Below are 14,482 nucleotides of genomic sequence, written 5' to 3' on the forward strand. Positions count from 1 at the left end.
ATGAAATATTTACATACGCTCGTATCACTTCAACGAAATCGTAAGATCCCTACATGTTAGAAAATAGACTGAACATTATGCATTAGACTTTGTTTCTTCCTGCTAGGCTGCCCACATTTGTCAGGTAAGGAGACATGAAGACTAGTTTTATTATCATACTGACATGATCTATTAAACCTCAGGAATAAGTGAAAAACACCCATCGTAAGTTCCACGAGTTTAATGTGATATTTTTAAATTCCTCACTGTTGGACCACCAGTCCCACAGCCAAAGATTTTTTTTACTACAAGGAAAAACAAGCGGGAATTTCTTACATTGAAGAAGCTGCAACCAGGGAATATTTGGCATTTCTGTGCGAAAACTTTGTTTCTAATTAGCTGATAAATGATTTTCTGCTGATTCACTGAATGCACTGTTTCAGGTCAACAGTGGACCCTTACGACACGTAGCAAACATCACAGAAGACATTGCAAAGGATCAAAACTCAGATAAACCGTTTCATTCGGTATCTTCAGAGGAACTGCTGACGATATAAAAAGATGAAGTAACACCAGCCTAATACTTCGAACCAGATTAAAAACACCCAGAACCTATTTCTGTTCTGGGCTCACTAAACATCAACAACCATTAGAAACACAGGACTGACAAAAACAGAAAGATGGGGTTTTGCTAAACATCAGACTAGTCCTTCAAAGATCAATATTTCAAGTCTCAAGTGTTGAACCCATCAGTGCGAGTTTCTTTCTCGCCATGTCCAGCTGCCTTCGAGTCCAGTAAAAGAACGGTGTCATAAGATTTTCTGAACCTCCTGGAATATGATTGGTTTTATGGAACCCCCCTCCAGAGAGTCCCCCCACAGAGTCTGGTCAGCTGCTACTCAAAGTTAAAATCATAGTCAAAGTCCAGGGAGGTCATGTCAGAGGGGAGTTCCAGGGTTTCAGGGGTAACCTCCGTCACCTGAGGGTGCTCCTCACTGCGTGCCCCCTCTTCTGACTGTGAACCAGAACCAGGATCTGAAGTTTCCTGTCCCTTTAAGTCTGAAGCTGCCAAGTCAGAGTCTCCTGGAACCTGCTCAGGTTCTAGCTCAGACTGGCTCTGTTGCTGCTGACGTCGCGTTTGGTATCTGGTTTGGCGGACAGGGCGGGGAGCAGGAGGGGTTTTCTTTGTTGGAGTTGTCTTACGTCTACTTTTGGGACCTGGTTTGGGATCAGGTTCTGGAGCTGTGTCACACTGAGTCTCTGGATAAGCCTGGGGCTGGGTGGCCTGGTCTTTTTGGGGTACAGGTTCTGGAGCTGTGTCAGACTGAATCTCTATTTGGGAGAGGGGCTGGGTGACCTGGTTTGGTTGCGGTACAGAGTCGGGAGCTGTATCACACTGAGTGTCTGGATGGGAATGGGGCTGGCTGACCTGGTCTATATGGGCTACAGGTTCTGGAGCTGTGTCAGATTGAGTCACTGAATAGGACTGGGGCTGGATGTGATGGTCTGGTTGTGGTTCAGATTGCTGCTGAGACTGAGTTTGAGGTGTTTGTTCCAGGTCGGCAGGCTTGGACTGTGGGGCACATCTCGACTCAGATTTAGCAGTCGAGCACTGGTTTTGGTGTCCACTCTGAGCCTGGGCTGTAAGATTAAGTTTTGACTGTGGTGTTTGTGAAGTAGTTTTTGACAGAACCACCCCAGGTGCTGAGGATGGAGGAGGCTGCAAAGACCAAACTGACAAAATTTGAATGTCAGATTTTGGCTGTGTTTGGGGACCTGGTGGGGAATTTTTTGAGGCAAGTTGTGGAGATATATGGACTTCAGGTGTAGGTTGGGGCTGAGGTTGCGGTTTTGGTGCATGTGGGGCTGAAAGATGACCTTTATTGACACTACTCCCATCACCTCTGTTGTCTATTGTAGGTTTGGTGATAGCGGAAGGACCTGACTGACCAATGTTGCTGTAAAAGATCCCAAACAAGTCCTGGGCTTTGGCTGCTGCCAAGTTACTCTTCAGTTTGTCAGATTTTTGAGTGCCTATGTTCATGAAAGGAGGAGGCTTGACGAACACTGTACGAGTCTGCTCACTCTCCGGAACACCAGGAGCTGCCACGTCAGACACTATCTTTATCATTGTTGGATGTGTAGCCTCAGAGCGTGCAAAAGTAGCTTCAGATGACAGAGGTTTAAATTCAGTCAGCACAGGTTTTGTCTCAACCAGGGCTGGTTTAGAGACCGGTGGCACAGGTTTATTCTCAAATGGCGCCGGTGTTGGAGGTTTAGCTTTAATTGGCTTGGACACCGAAGGTACAGCCATAGACTCAAATGGTCCAGGTTTAGCAACTGGCACCACGGGTCCAGTTTCCACCAATGCATTCTGGGCATTTAGAGCCTGTATTGGAGGGTCAGGCATTGGTCCATCTTTTTGAGACGGCTCTTGTGAACCGCTGTTCTGTCGTCTGATGGAAAGAAAAGTATTGAGAGGTGCAGGTTTACCCATCATAGCTGTCTTCCTCAACACGGCAGCAGGTGCTGGGAGATTGGGCCTGATCCTTCCCCGGTTGGCACTGTTGGACACCCAAGGAGAAGGCGTGTTTTGTTGGCCCAGCAGCTTCTGGGCAATCTCCTTAGCAACAGCCATTGACTTTGCAAAAGAATCCTCCACTGAGACTGGCTGCTGCTGGCTCACAGCCGCTTCGTCATCCTTGATGAACTCAGCAGCTACTTTCTCTGCCTCCTTTGCCAGCACATTCTCCTTCTTCTTCCATGTGAACTTTCCAAATGACGTAGTTGCCATGGCCACGGGTCCTGGTTTGCCAGCTTCCTGGTTTTGCTTGCGAAGCTTGGCCCTCATGGCAGGACTGGGTCCACAGAAGATTTTGGGTGGGTCGTAAGGCTTGGGTGGGGGTTCAGGCTTGTTTGCCTCTGGTTTCCCTGCTGTTTTTCCTGGCTCAGACTTTTTAAAGGTTTCCTTTTCAGCCTTAGATTTCCCTTCATCTTGCTCTCTTTCATATTTGGTTCTGAAATCAGAACGCTTCCCGTACTTATAATCATCATCTTTTGAGCCGTATTTGGGATAATTGTCATGTTGGGGGTCGTTGTCCCAATGATACCGTTGACAATATTCGTCATCTCTGCTGTGCTTGTGTCTGTCGTCCTCATCTTTTCGGCTGTATTTGGTCCTCTCCTCTTCCTCTCTGCTGTATCTATGTTTATCTTCCTTCCTGCTGTATTTGTACTTTTCTTCTTCATCTTTCTTGCTGAGCACTTCCAGGCTCTTGGCATTTTTGGAATCCTCCTCTTTCTTGCTTGACTTCAGCTTTTCCTCCTCTTCCTCGTTTTTTACCTTAGATTTCTCCTCCTTCTGAACGGCAACATCCACCTCCTTCTTTTTGTCTTTCTCCTTTTTGTCCTTTTTATGTTTGGACTTTTCATCCTTCTCTTTGGTGCCTTTCTCATCATCCTCATGTTTGCGTTTCTTTCCACTTGTCTCTAAGGCCAGTCCAGCCTGGCGGTCCAGGTTCCTCCTCTGTTCATACAGTGGATTCTCATACATTTGTTTCTGGTGGGGGAGGCATTAAAAGAGAAAGAGACAAAACGTCAACACCTCCAGTCAAATCTGGACACATCAGTAACAGTAAAAGTCATCTTGGCTTCACACCAGACCATTATCTAATGAGACCACAGACACAAAGTACAAGCTGTCAAAGTGCGCAACATCTGGTGGGTGATGTTTCCCAGGCTATCATCCATTGTGTTCCCAGCCTAACAAACCCACTCAGCACCACCAGCTGCTTTCTGTTACTGACTATTATTCTGTCCTTACAGCTATGGGCAGCACCAGTCCCACATGTCAGTCTTGTGTTAGGATCTAACAAAGCTAGGTCCAAACTTTGACAAAGGAAAGCAAGAGGACATCCTTTGTTTTCTTTGATGAGTAACGCCCACTTCTCTTCCTTATCTGACCCTTTACCTTAACAGTTACATACCTTGTATTTCTCGTTGTGAGCGTGTGTGGTGACGTGCTCCTCTGCACAGATGGCATCGCCATAAAACTCTCTACACAGCAGGCAGAAGAATCCTCTGACAGGTAGCAGGAACTCCGACCCTGCAATAAAACACACAACCCCACAGCTTCAACCCTCAGGTGGCGATAAAAGTAACTGCCAATCATGTTTACCTGGTGCATGTCTCCATCTGCAGTACCTGTCAGGACAGGAGAGGGTTAGAGACACGTGAAAGGTTTCTGAAATATTTCAATAAATAGATTCAGTGGGCACATTTCTCAGCAGTGACTGATGAAAAAGTGCTGCAACTGCTCAGTGGTAACAGGCAACTACAACAGATGTAGGACAATGTCTGAGGGGAAGAGTAACTGATCACACTCCAACTGAGATGCTGAAGCACTTTTCCAAAGGCTGCTGAGCTGTGCTACATTTATTTGAGGATGAGACATGAAAAGTGAATGAATTGACATCAGAGGTGTGGACAGGAGTCTCCTCTGTGGTTCCATGAGTCACTTCGTTAGCACTGTTTTCATTAAGAGACAGAGAAAGTGCAGCAGAGATCCACACTGAGCTCCACCTGGAAGTAGAAGACAGCTAACAAAATTCAGCAGCTCAGACCACGAGCATTAAAAAGACAATAGGGTTTCTATGACTGGATGAATGTACACTGTACCTTTGGCAGGTTTTGTCAGCTTCTCTTCTGACAGCATGTTCTTGGTGATTTTGGTGGGAGTGGAGGCCCAGGGCCGGTCGTATGGGTCCAGAGTCTGTCAACAGGGAAAGAAAATGAAGTGTTAAAGCAACAAATGCATACCAAGCCCCTCCACTGCAAAAACTAGTTCAAGAAACTTTTACAAATCAAACTTAAAAGAAGAGGATTGTCTTAACAGAGACAAAACTCTTTGTAAAACTGGTGTAAACCATGAAAACAGCAGCCGATGAACAAACCTTTCGGTGCGATTTGCTCTGCAAGTGTGTGAAAAAATCAAACATGGAACCAGAGGTGACATTACAGTTTTTGCACCAGTGGTTTCCAGCGTCATAGTATTCAAATGGCTCCAAGGGTGGGGCCGGAGCCGGGGCGCTGACCGCAGGCTTGTTGGGGGACACTCTTGCCGCCACTGCTGATGTCTGCTAAAAACAAAGATGGAGAATGAAGATGGCAGGCAGACGACAACAGGCAGGAGTCACTCACACAGAAACAAGCTGTAAAGCTCAGCTCCATAAAATCTGAAAATGAAAAAGATTCTTACCTTCACTTCAGTTCCAGCTTTGAAGACGTTAGTCAACACGCTTTTACACTGACAGTATCTCCACACTCGCTTTAAGGCTCAATATGATTCCCACACGTCAGAAAAACGAACGAACGCACGCGCAGGAACAAGGCACTTCATGTTTAAAGGCCTCACTCAGAACTCAAATCCCTAATTAAACATCTGATTTCACTCAACTATCTGCATTTGCATCAACTAATGTTTAAAATATTTCAAACATTCCCCACGTTTACAGACGATTTCTCTGGACAGGACATGATGTCTTATAAAAACAGCGGCTGTGACCAAACGTCTTCGGTACAGAGAACCAGCGCAGGCAGTGATATGATGCTGTTTGTAAGAAATAGTTTTCACCCAACACTTTAAAAGACACAATGTGAGAATGTGTGCAGGAGAAGTTGTGTGTTTCATTTGCAGCCGAGTGAAAAAGAGCGAAGACAGTAACTGTTGTGCTGATGAATCAGTGGACATGAGCCTTCAATCCTCCGTCTGGGAGATCACTTCAGGCTGTACGCCGGCGGCACTTTGAGAACGCGTTGCCGATCGAGCTTTACGTGCACTCGCATATTAGCATCCATCACACAAAGAGAAACAAATGTGTTTGAACTGATGAGGCAAAAACACCAAGCCTAAACTAGGAACCACAGACAAACAGTGGGCTAAAACCAAAGAAAAGCTTCAGGTGCAGGTTGAAATGGATCATAAAAGCAGCTGATGCCACAGGAAAAAACCTTCACAGCAGAAAAAATGTACAGTTTGTTTAGCTGGTTCAGGATTTCTTTTAATATCTGTACCTCATCTGCTGTTTCCATCAGAAACCATGTGACCTCTGACCTGAGACCCCTCCTCTGCAAAATCAGCTAAACTAAATAAACTTATTTTTGTTTAACATGCACTTCTGATAAACCCCCGAACAGATAAAAGCTGACGTATCCATCCCTAGCTATGAGCTCCCTCAGTTAACTGCTCTGCATATGTTTGTACCTTCATCGTAGAGCTGCTGACCACCTGCCGGCCCTCAGGGCTCCTCTCCACCACCCGTTTCTTCTTCTCTGGTGGTGACCCGCATTCCTGGTCTGCGGCCTGTCTGCTGGTCCTACGGGGTCGAGCGGATGGACTCAGGCCAAGGATTAGAGCCACCTTGTCGATCTCGCTGCGTTTCTTCTCGGCGGCCTCATGCTCCTTGCGGAGGTTGGAGATCTGAGTCATGACCTCCTCCTGCAGGTGGCTGATCTCCTGCAGCAGAGGATCTTTGTGGCCGTCCCTCTCCCTGCGTTTCTTCCTCAGGAGCTCACCTGAAAACACAATAAGCACCTCACTGTAACTCGGGGTGGGCTACCTGCTCCTGTGTGGAACTGTGGGTAGTCCAGCTGCTGTATCTTTCTGACAGCTAGCATCTCAGGTGGTGACACTAATGTGTCACTGACTCGACATGAACCAGAGGGAGGCAGGAGCGAGCCCCAGCTGCTGCATTTGTGCTGCAAACCTGTGGACTGTGATAGTAACAGCTGCTTAAGTCAGTGTGCAGCTCAGTCTGCTTTGTTGTTGTTCTACACTCGTGGAGCTCGGTTTGGGAGCTCAGCAGTGTTCATGTCACAGACAAGGATGTGAAGGAATAAACACACAAACAGCAGCTCTGACTTAAATTTCAGTCTAAAGTCCTGCAAAGTCCAGCAGGGTGGAAAAGGTGACACTAATATTTCCCAACGCTGTGTGAACGCACCTTGCTGCTTCCGGAGTCTCTCCAGCTCCTTCATCAGATATTCCTTCTTCTTCATCCTGACCTCTCTCTCCTGCTTCAGCTTCTCTCTCTCCTCCAGAACCTGAACACAATAAAAACAGAGACAGCTGCTCATCATGTGTCACACTCAACCTGCAGCTGTTTCGCTGAGAGACGTCTGAGCTGGAGAACCTTCTGTTTCTGGCTCTCGTTGTTTTGCTCCTCAGACACCCTCCTGTCATGGCTGCTGACTTCAGAACTTCCCTTGTCACCATCCTGAGCGGAGGTCATCACCAAACCTGAGGACGCAAACACAACCAGGGATCACATCATCTGACGTGAATGAAAGCGTATGACTGTGTGCACTGCACAAAAACACAGGCCACAGTGGGTAGAGCAGGTCAGAGCTGAACCACTTCAGTTGGACTCATATGTATTTGGACAGTTACACAAACTGCTGCTGCAGGTTCATTCTCTTTATCTGAAACAATTAGTTCTCACATATTCTTAGACTAGCAAAAAGACTGAGCCCCACGTTTCAACATATGTTCTCAAATGTTTGAGAGCAGGAAAGCAGCAGTCAAAATAACATCAAGGAGGAAATAATGACCATTTCTGGAGTCGATTAGTCCGGAGTCACACTGAACCTGGACATTCTCACAGCACAGGATGAGAAAGTGGCTTAACACCAAAGCCAAAACCAGCTTTAAAAAAGTGAATGACTGACCTTTGACCCCTGGCTCAGGGGCTGGTTTACTGCAGGGCTGTTTGTATGGGAGACTGGGGGGGAACTCCTTTGGGCTGGCCTGGGGGGGCAGGGCCATGCTCGGGGGTGGGTACATGGGCGGCCATTGCTGGTGCATGTATGGCAGGTAGTTCCCATACTGAGCGTAACCTGGCGGGGGGTAGTTAGGGGGCATCATCCCATGGATCTGTGAGGGGGGATAGGTGGGTATGGGCACCCCAGGAGGAGGGGTGAGTGTGTTGGGGTCAGGGGTTTGTGGAGGCGGCTCTTTGTGTGTGTGTGTGTGTGGGTGTGGGTGTGGGTGTGGGTGTGGTTGTGGTTGTGGTGGTTGTGGTGGTGGTGGTGGTGGTGGTGGTGGTGGTGGTGGTGCAGCATCAGGCTTTGCCGCCTGAACGTCTCTGTCTTTGAGTAATTTGGGCGGAGACAACTTCCTGTGTCCGTTGTCGCTGCTCCAGCTGCCCCCCCTTCCTCCTCTGCGCCCCCCCCAGCTGCGGCTTCTACTGCTGCTGCTGCCACTGCTGGAGCTGCCACTATGGCTCCTCCTCCTGCGACTATGGCGGCTGCCGGAGGAGCTGCCAGAGGAGTAACGTCTGCGATGTGTGGGTGTCTTGGGAGGTGGCTTGATGCCATGGAGACGCTCTTTGGTCCTGGCAGCCATTTTGCTGATATCAGCCACACCCAGGTCCAGACCAATGGTCTTCAGCAGATCCTGAATCTTCTCATACTCTTCTAGCGCCTGACGCTCACTCTCTTCCAGTGGCTCCGTCCCTGGAGGGTAGGCCGGGTTTGACACCTGGACTGTGATATTCTGGTTGGAGCTGATGCTGGGCCGGCTCGTGTGCCTCATGTCCTCCCCCCCTGTGCTGGGCGGGGACTGAAAGTGAGGTGGAGCTCCCGAAATGACACCATACGTATGACTCATGGCGGCCTTTGGTGGGGGGTAGTCTCCGTAGAGCGTCTCCTCTGTCACATCCCCATACAGATCCAGCCCGTGGGTTCGGACTGGCTCGGACACCGTTGGAGGTTTGGGCTCTTCTGAGTCTCCGTATAGGAACTTCTCCTCATCATCGATGTCATCTACGGTCTTCATCTGGGGCTTGGCCATTGCTGCTGGTCCTGCCAGAAGGTTCAGGATCTCCTTGATCTCTGCGTCGAGTCCTGGACGCTGAGCCATCTGCGGGTCGGACCGCAGCTCTGACAGCATGGAGGCCACCATGTGGGGCTCCATGCCTTTTACTGCCTGCAGCAGCTGGTCAGCCACCCGGGAAATGTTGGATCCCTCCAGACCTCTGGGAGAGTCGATGCTCTGGAACACGGCACAGAAAAACAAAGCAGAGTGACTCGTCTGTCTCACAGATCATCAGCCCACAAACAACTTGTAGTTTCCAAACTGTGACTTACCACACAATGTATCTGGAGACTCAAATCTACAGGTCATTTTAGCTTCCTAGTTGTAATTATTTAAACATTTTTAAGAAACACTATCTGTTTTTTTTTTCTCTGAATTTTTAGCTGTTTTCTGAGAAAAAACACCCAGGATGTGCAGAACCCTGTAACCCTAAACATCAGGATATTCTTCTTCTCATAGCACTTGGAGGAAAATATGTATCTGCCGCCAAAAGGATTAGAAAATCTTTTTTTTAGTTTTAGATTGGATTTTTGTGCCATAGTGATGAACTGAAATGGTTTAACCGTACCCTAAGTGATGGCGAGTCCTCAGAGTCATTGCGTTTCTTCAGGATGGATTTTGTCGGCAGACTCAGCATCTCCTCCAGCTCCTTCCTGCGTCGAGCCATCTCCAGTTCTTTAAACTCTTTCCTGGACTTCGCATCACTGTCTGCGCTGCGACTGCGACTACGACTGCTCGAGTTAGAGCTACTGCTCACACTGTGACTGCGGCTACGGCTACGACTTCGGCTTCGGCTGCGACTACGACTGCGGCTGCGACTCCGCTGCCGGCTCTTACTGCGGGCATGACTTGCTGCTTTGCTATAGCTTCTTCCCCGACTACGGCCTCTCCCTCTGGATCTGGACCTGGATCTAGACCTGCTGCAGGGGCGACTCTTGCTGCGGCCCCGGCTCTTGGCTCGGCTGTGGTCCGGACTGTGGCTCTTGCTCCTAGCCCGACTCTTACTCCGTCCCCGACTCTTGGACCGGCCCCAGCCTGGACTTCGACTCTGGCTGCGGGGCCGACTCTTGCTCCGTCCTTGACTCTTTGCCCGGCTCCGGTCTGGACTCCGGCTACGACCGCGGGGCTGGCTCTTGCTCCGGCCCTGACTCTTGGCTCGGCTCCGGTCTGCACTGTGGTCTCGGCTGCGAGGTCGGCTCCATCCAGTGCTCTGGCTCTGCTCGTAGTCAGGTCGCGGTGGGAAGTCTCTGCATGGAAAAAACTGGCTTTAAGTGGACTGAATTAAAAACAACCAGAGACCTCAGACACATAGATCAAGATCCTGCAGGTTTAGCCTCTGTGGCGTTTAAGAAATGTGATATTTGTCAATTCGTCAGAATAAAGTCTAGAATTATTGGAGTGCAGTCATGATGCCAGACATTAAAAACTAGTCTGTCTTATTTCACCAAAGTCAAGTCTGGACCCAACCTGACCTTGTTACTGCCAGTCCAAGAAACTCACTCTTCACGATGACCGCTGTACAATAAACAATAAGAGTGAGATCATGGTTTGCAAGAGCTGCTGTTGTTTCACTTTTTAAAAAAAATACCTGTCCTGATGCCGTGAGGGGGCGGATCCAGGTGGTCCGGTCAGCTCGTTGCCAACAGTGATGACCAGGTTATGGTCGAGTGGAATTGGCCCCCGTGGTGATGGAGATCTCTGCAACAAACATGATGATAAACTAATCAGCACAGTTCTATAACCCTTAGAGAACAACGTGGACTCAGTTCAAGACCTTCAGTTTATTTTTCCAGCCATAGTTTTGTTCATAAAGACACTGCTAAGATTTGATTTCTACTTTTCTTCCACTCGGACCTGAGACTTTCTTAAACCCACTGGTTTGCAGAAATAAAGGCGTCACTATTGTACAGGATCTGTCAGTCCACAAACTGCACCATGACAGTGTCATCCCTGGTGAAAACACACACTCACACACTCACAGGTTGTCGTTACTGTAACAGGAGACGAATATGAGGTGACACTGAAACTTGTTTGTTTACAACTGACGCCAAAAACACGTCTGTTGTCGTTTTCCCCATCGATGCGAACTCCATTCACGTATCATTCAATTTAAAGACTAAACAAACAACGGTACTCTGCAACAGCTAGCTGGGTATTAGCTTAGCTGCCATCGGCCTGAATCTGTACTAAAGCTGTTAGAGAATTCTGGTTCTGGTTCTGGTTCTGACAGCTTACCCAAACTGACTGTCCGCAACACGGCGCTATTATTACACACGGCGGATAAAACGGCAGCTTTTTGAACGGAGTTTGGTGAGCAGGTGCTAACAGACTGTGGAACCAACAGCGCGGCTAGTTGGTAAATAATAATATTAATATCTGAGTCTACATACACAAAGAAATTGTTTATTTCAAAATAATGAGTCCACCTGACCCACCTCTCTCGACCGCCTACCGGCCCAGTACTCCCCGCCTCGGTGGCTTCCTGCCCCGGGAGAAGGGTACCTCCTGCGCGGCGGTGAGCGGCGGTAAGTGTCCGTGTGATTGGGGTCGTGGTAGCCTGGGTGGTACGGCGGCCTGGGCCGGGTCCTGTCGTCTCTGTAGCCCGGTGCTGGGTACGGCCTCGAAGGTGGCGGACCTCGGCCTTCGAAAGGCGGCGGGTAGCCTCCTCTCGGCGGAGGCCGACCACGGTACATGTCCTCCCGCACAGGTTCTCTCTGCTCCCGCGGTCAACCGGGTGATGTGTCCAGCGTTTCTTTACCGCAGCACTGAGGCTCACGGTCGGTTCAGGTCTGAAATATCTGGGTTAAGTACCTGACTTCGAACCCCCGATGAGCCTCCGTACGCACACGGACCTCCGTCTTCTTCTGAAGGCAGAAATACCCAAAACTGACCGAGCTGCTGCCGCCTACCGGAACCAGGTGGTATACACACATGAATGTGAACAATGTGGTAGATTAACGTCGTATACACACGTTTACATGATATACACACAGAGATTAACGTGGTATACACACATTAACATGATATGCACATTAGTGTTGTATACACACATTATCATACGATATACAGAGTTACGTGGTATACACACATTAACATGATATACACATTAGTGTTGTATACACACATTATCATACGATATACAGAGTTACGTGGTATACACACATTAACATGGCATACACAATGTGGTATACACACAGAGAGATTTACGTGGTATACACACGTTAAAGTCCCAGAGGACTATGCTAAAAAACTGTCATTCATGTTACATTGCTTGTGCTTGTGGAAAATGAATTATTAAAAAATAAAGACACACAAAATAACCACATAGAACCCAAATGATGGGACTTTTACGGGCCCAGCTGCTACTCAAAAACATAAAATCATGTCACATTACTGAAAACTGAAGTTTGTTTTATGGGTAAATAAAAAATCAGAACATAAGCAAGAGACATACAAGGAACATTTTAATTTAAGAGTTTTTATTGAATAAAAACAGCATCAGACAGTAGAAAAACATTTACACCATTTCTCATTCAGTGTCAAATCACACAGTCCCTGCACTAATACTTTAACACGTCATTCAGTAACTGTTACAAAAATTACTTCAGTCTTTCTACAGGTGTCTGTCCAGGGAACGCTGTGACACCGGACAGTGTAAAACTACCAGATCAATAATATTCTCATCTCGTGTTTATGTTACAAAAAAAGACTTTTCTGGAGCTACATTTAAATTAAACACCACTCTGATAATTCTGCCATTCGCCGGCGTGCACCTTTCTGGGAAGAGCAGAAACTAACAAAAATCAAATATATAAAATATGCAAACAGCACTGTTCAAATGATTCAGGCCACATCTGGCTTTGGTTGCTCTGTTGCAACGAAAGGTTTGAAGAAAACAGTGAGGTGTCTGTATGAACTTTAAAACACACAAACAGTGTTCTGCTGTAATCCTGGCTCTTAATACACTTTAAATACCCATCATTCACATTTAACAACATTCCCAGTTCAGTGTTATTTTAACAGTAAAATGTATTTGTGTTTTTGTACCATACATTTTACATACACTAATATTAACCTCCTCCTGAAGGACAATATAGGACACATCATTATGAAATCACATACACAACTATAAATTTACAATTTGCTGTTTCAAAATGTCGATTGTGTAATACTCTTGATCAACAGCTTCACACAACAAAACCTGCAAATACACTATCAGGGCACTTTGTTTAAACACTGACCAGAAAATCAGTGTAGTTTTAAACAGTATATTAGATCAAGCATTTTCTTTCCATCCTTACATTCACTTAGCATGAACAAAAAGATTTAAAAATCTGTTTCACCTCAGCACAAACAGCAACAAACAACAACAATGAATGAAATACATCAGAGACCAGCATGATGCCAGTGTGAGCTTCTAAAAAAGAAGGCACAGGTGTTTCGGTGTGGGTGTTTCTGATGTTCCTTTTCACTGAAACTAGTCAAAAATGATCAAGCAGCAATTTTTATAATTAACATTAAATTAACGTCAGCGTCACAGATTTCTTTTCGACAGGTCTCACAGCAAATATGTTTTTCACTAAAATTAACAATGGCTTTTGTTTTTTTAGAGATGCAACAAGTCTTCACATCCATGAACTATTCAGTAAAGTACTGCTTTCCAATCTGGGATATATATTTTGGTACTTTTTTCAATCTGCAACTTTACAAATAAATGAGAAGATAATTAAGTACATCAAAGACAAATGCTCCAGGGCACTGAATATTCTAAAATTAAGTGTATTTTAATTGGTTTATGCTACTTTTGATATAAAATCAGTTTGGATAATGTCAGACCTGAAGCACAAAGGCTTTCAGGAGGTCAAGTCTGGAGGATGGTTCATGTCTCAAAATCCAGATGACATCTACGACCTCCTTTAATTCAGCTTTGTGTTCATATCTATTATATTCCTAAAGAACATTATGTTTAAGAAGCACAAATGCATCTGAACATCAAACATTTTTGGAGTTTCTTAAACGATGCTTAAAGCTGGTGAGAATAGTCATATTCTTGTACAAAAACACCGAGATTAAGACACAGTTACATTTGAAATAGCGGAGACCTTCTTGAGCCATCTTCAGAGGAACCTGTGGAGAAAACAAAGACTCACCTTGTCGACTCCAACAGGTATGACCAAGCTTGGAAACGTCAGTGGAGTATAAAATGAGGCCTTATAAAGCTAACTTGTATTAATTTGCTTATCAATAACTCAATAAAAATATTTCAGTTGCTAACAAATGGCAGATCCCTGTCAGATGCCCAGACCAGTGAAACCAACCAACAATCAACGGTGGTTAAGAAGTTGAAACAGTCGTGATCGGTATATTAAGATTCAATATTTAGAGAAATGTTTTTCTACTAAATGTTGTTCATCAAACAAAAACTTCTCATGTCAATTCTCACAAACCAGGTTTGTGATTGTTTGACCAACGTTTATTCATCAACCACACTGTTCAAATAACAGTAACTTAGTGGATCATTATTTTTTATGTCACTGAATGTAAGACAGGCACAGTCATATGTGTTCGTTTGTTTTCTTCTGTAAGTCTGTAATAAAATGATTCATTCATGTTGTTGTTTTTAATCATATC

General features: G+C 46.2%; 1 protein-coding gene across 3 annotated transcripts; it reads right to left on the reverse strand.

The window, feature by feature from the left end:
• Positions 1–205: 205 nt before the first annotated feature.
• On the reverse strand, positions 206–11,715 carry znf318 (zinc finger protein 318). Of its 3 annotated transcripts, XM_026308634.1 has the most exons (12): positions 11,287–11,715; positions 10,440–10,549; positions 9,420–10,098; positions 8,056–9,028; positions 7,705–7,995; positions 7,170–7,276; positions 6,981–7,080; positions 6,242–6,552; positions 4,932–5,117; positions 4,657–4,750; positions 3,966–4,084; positions 206–3,538 (listed from the first exon to the last, which is right to left on the reverse strand). In XM_026308634.1, the coding sequence occupies exons 1-12, from the start codon at positions 11,542–11,544 to the stop codon at positions 875–877; spliced, it is 5,892 nt and encodes a 1,963-aa protein (XP_026164419.1). In that variant the 5' UTR covers positions 11,545–11,715; the 3' UTR covers positions 206–874. The 3 variants fall into 3 exon arrangements, with proteins under 3 accessions (XP_026164419.1, XP_026164418.1, XP_026164417.1); XM_026308633.1 differs by having other exon boundaries at positions 4,932–5,114; positions 7,705–9,028; XM_026308632.1 differs by having other exon boundaries at positions 7,705–9,028.
• Positions 11,716–14,482: the final 2,767 nt, after the last annotated feature.

Source organism: Mastacembelus armatus, chromosome 15 (genome assembly GCF_900324485.2).
Source record: "Mastacembelus armatus chromosome 15, fMasArm1.2, whole genome shotgun sequence".
In the NCBI taxonomy this organism is placed as follows: Eukaryota; Metazoa; Chordata; class Actinopteri; order Synbranchiformes; family Mastacembelidae; genus Mastacembelus; species Mastacembelus armatus.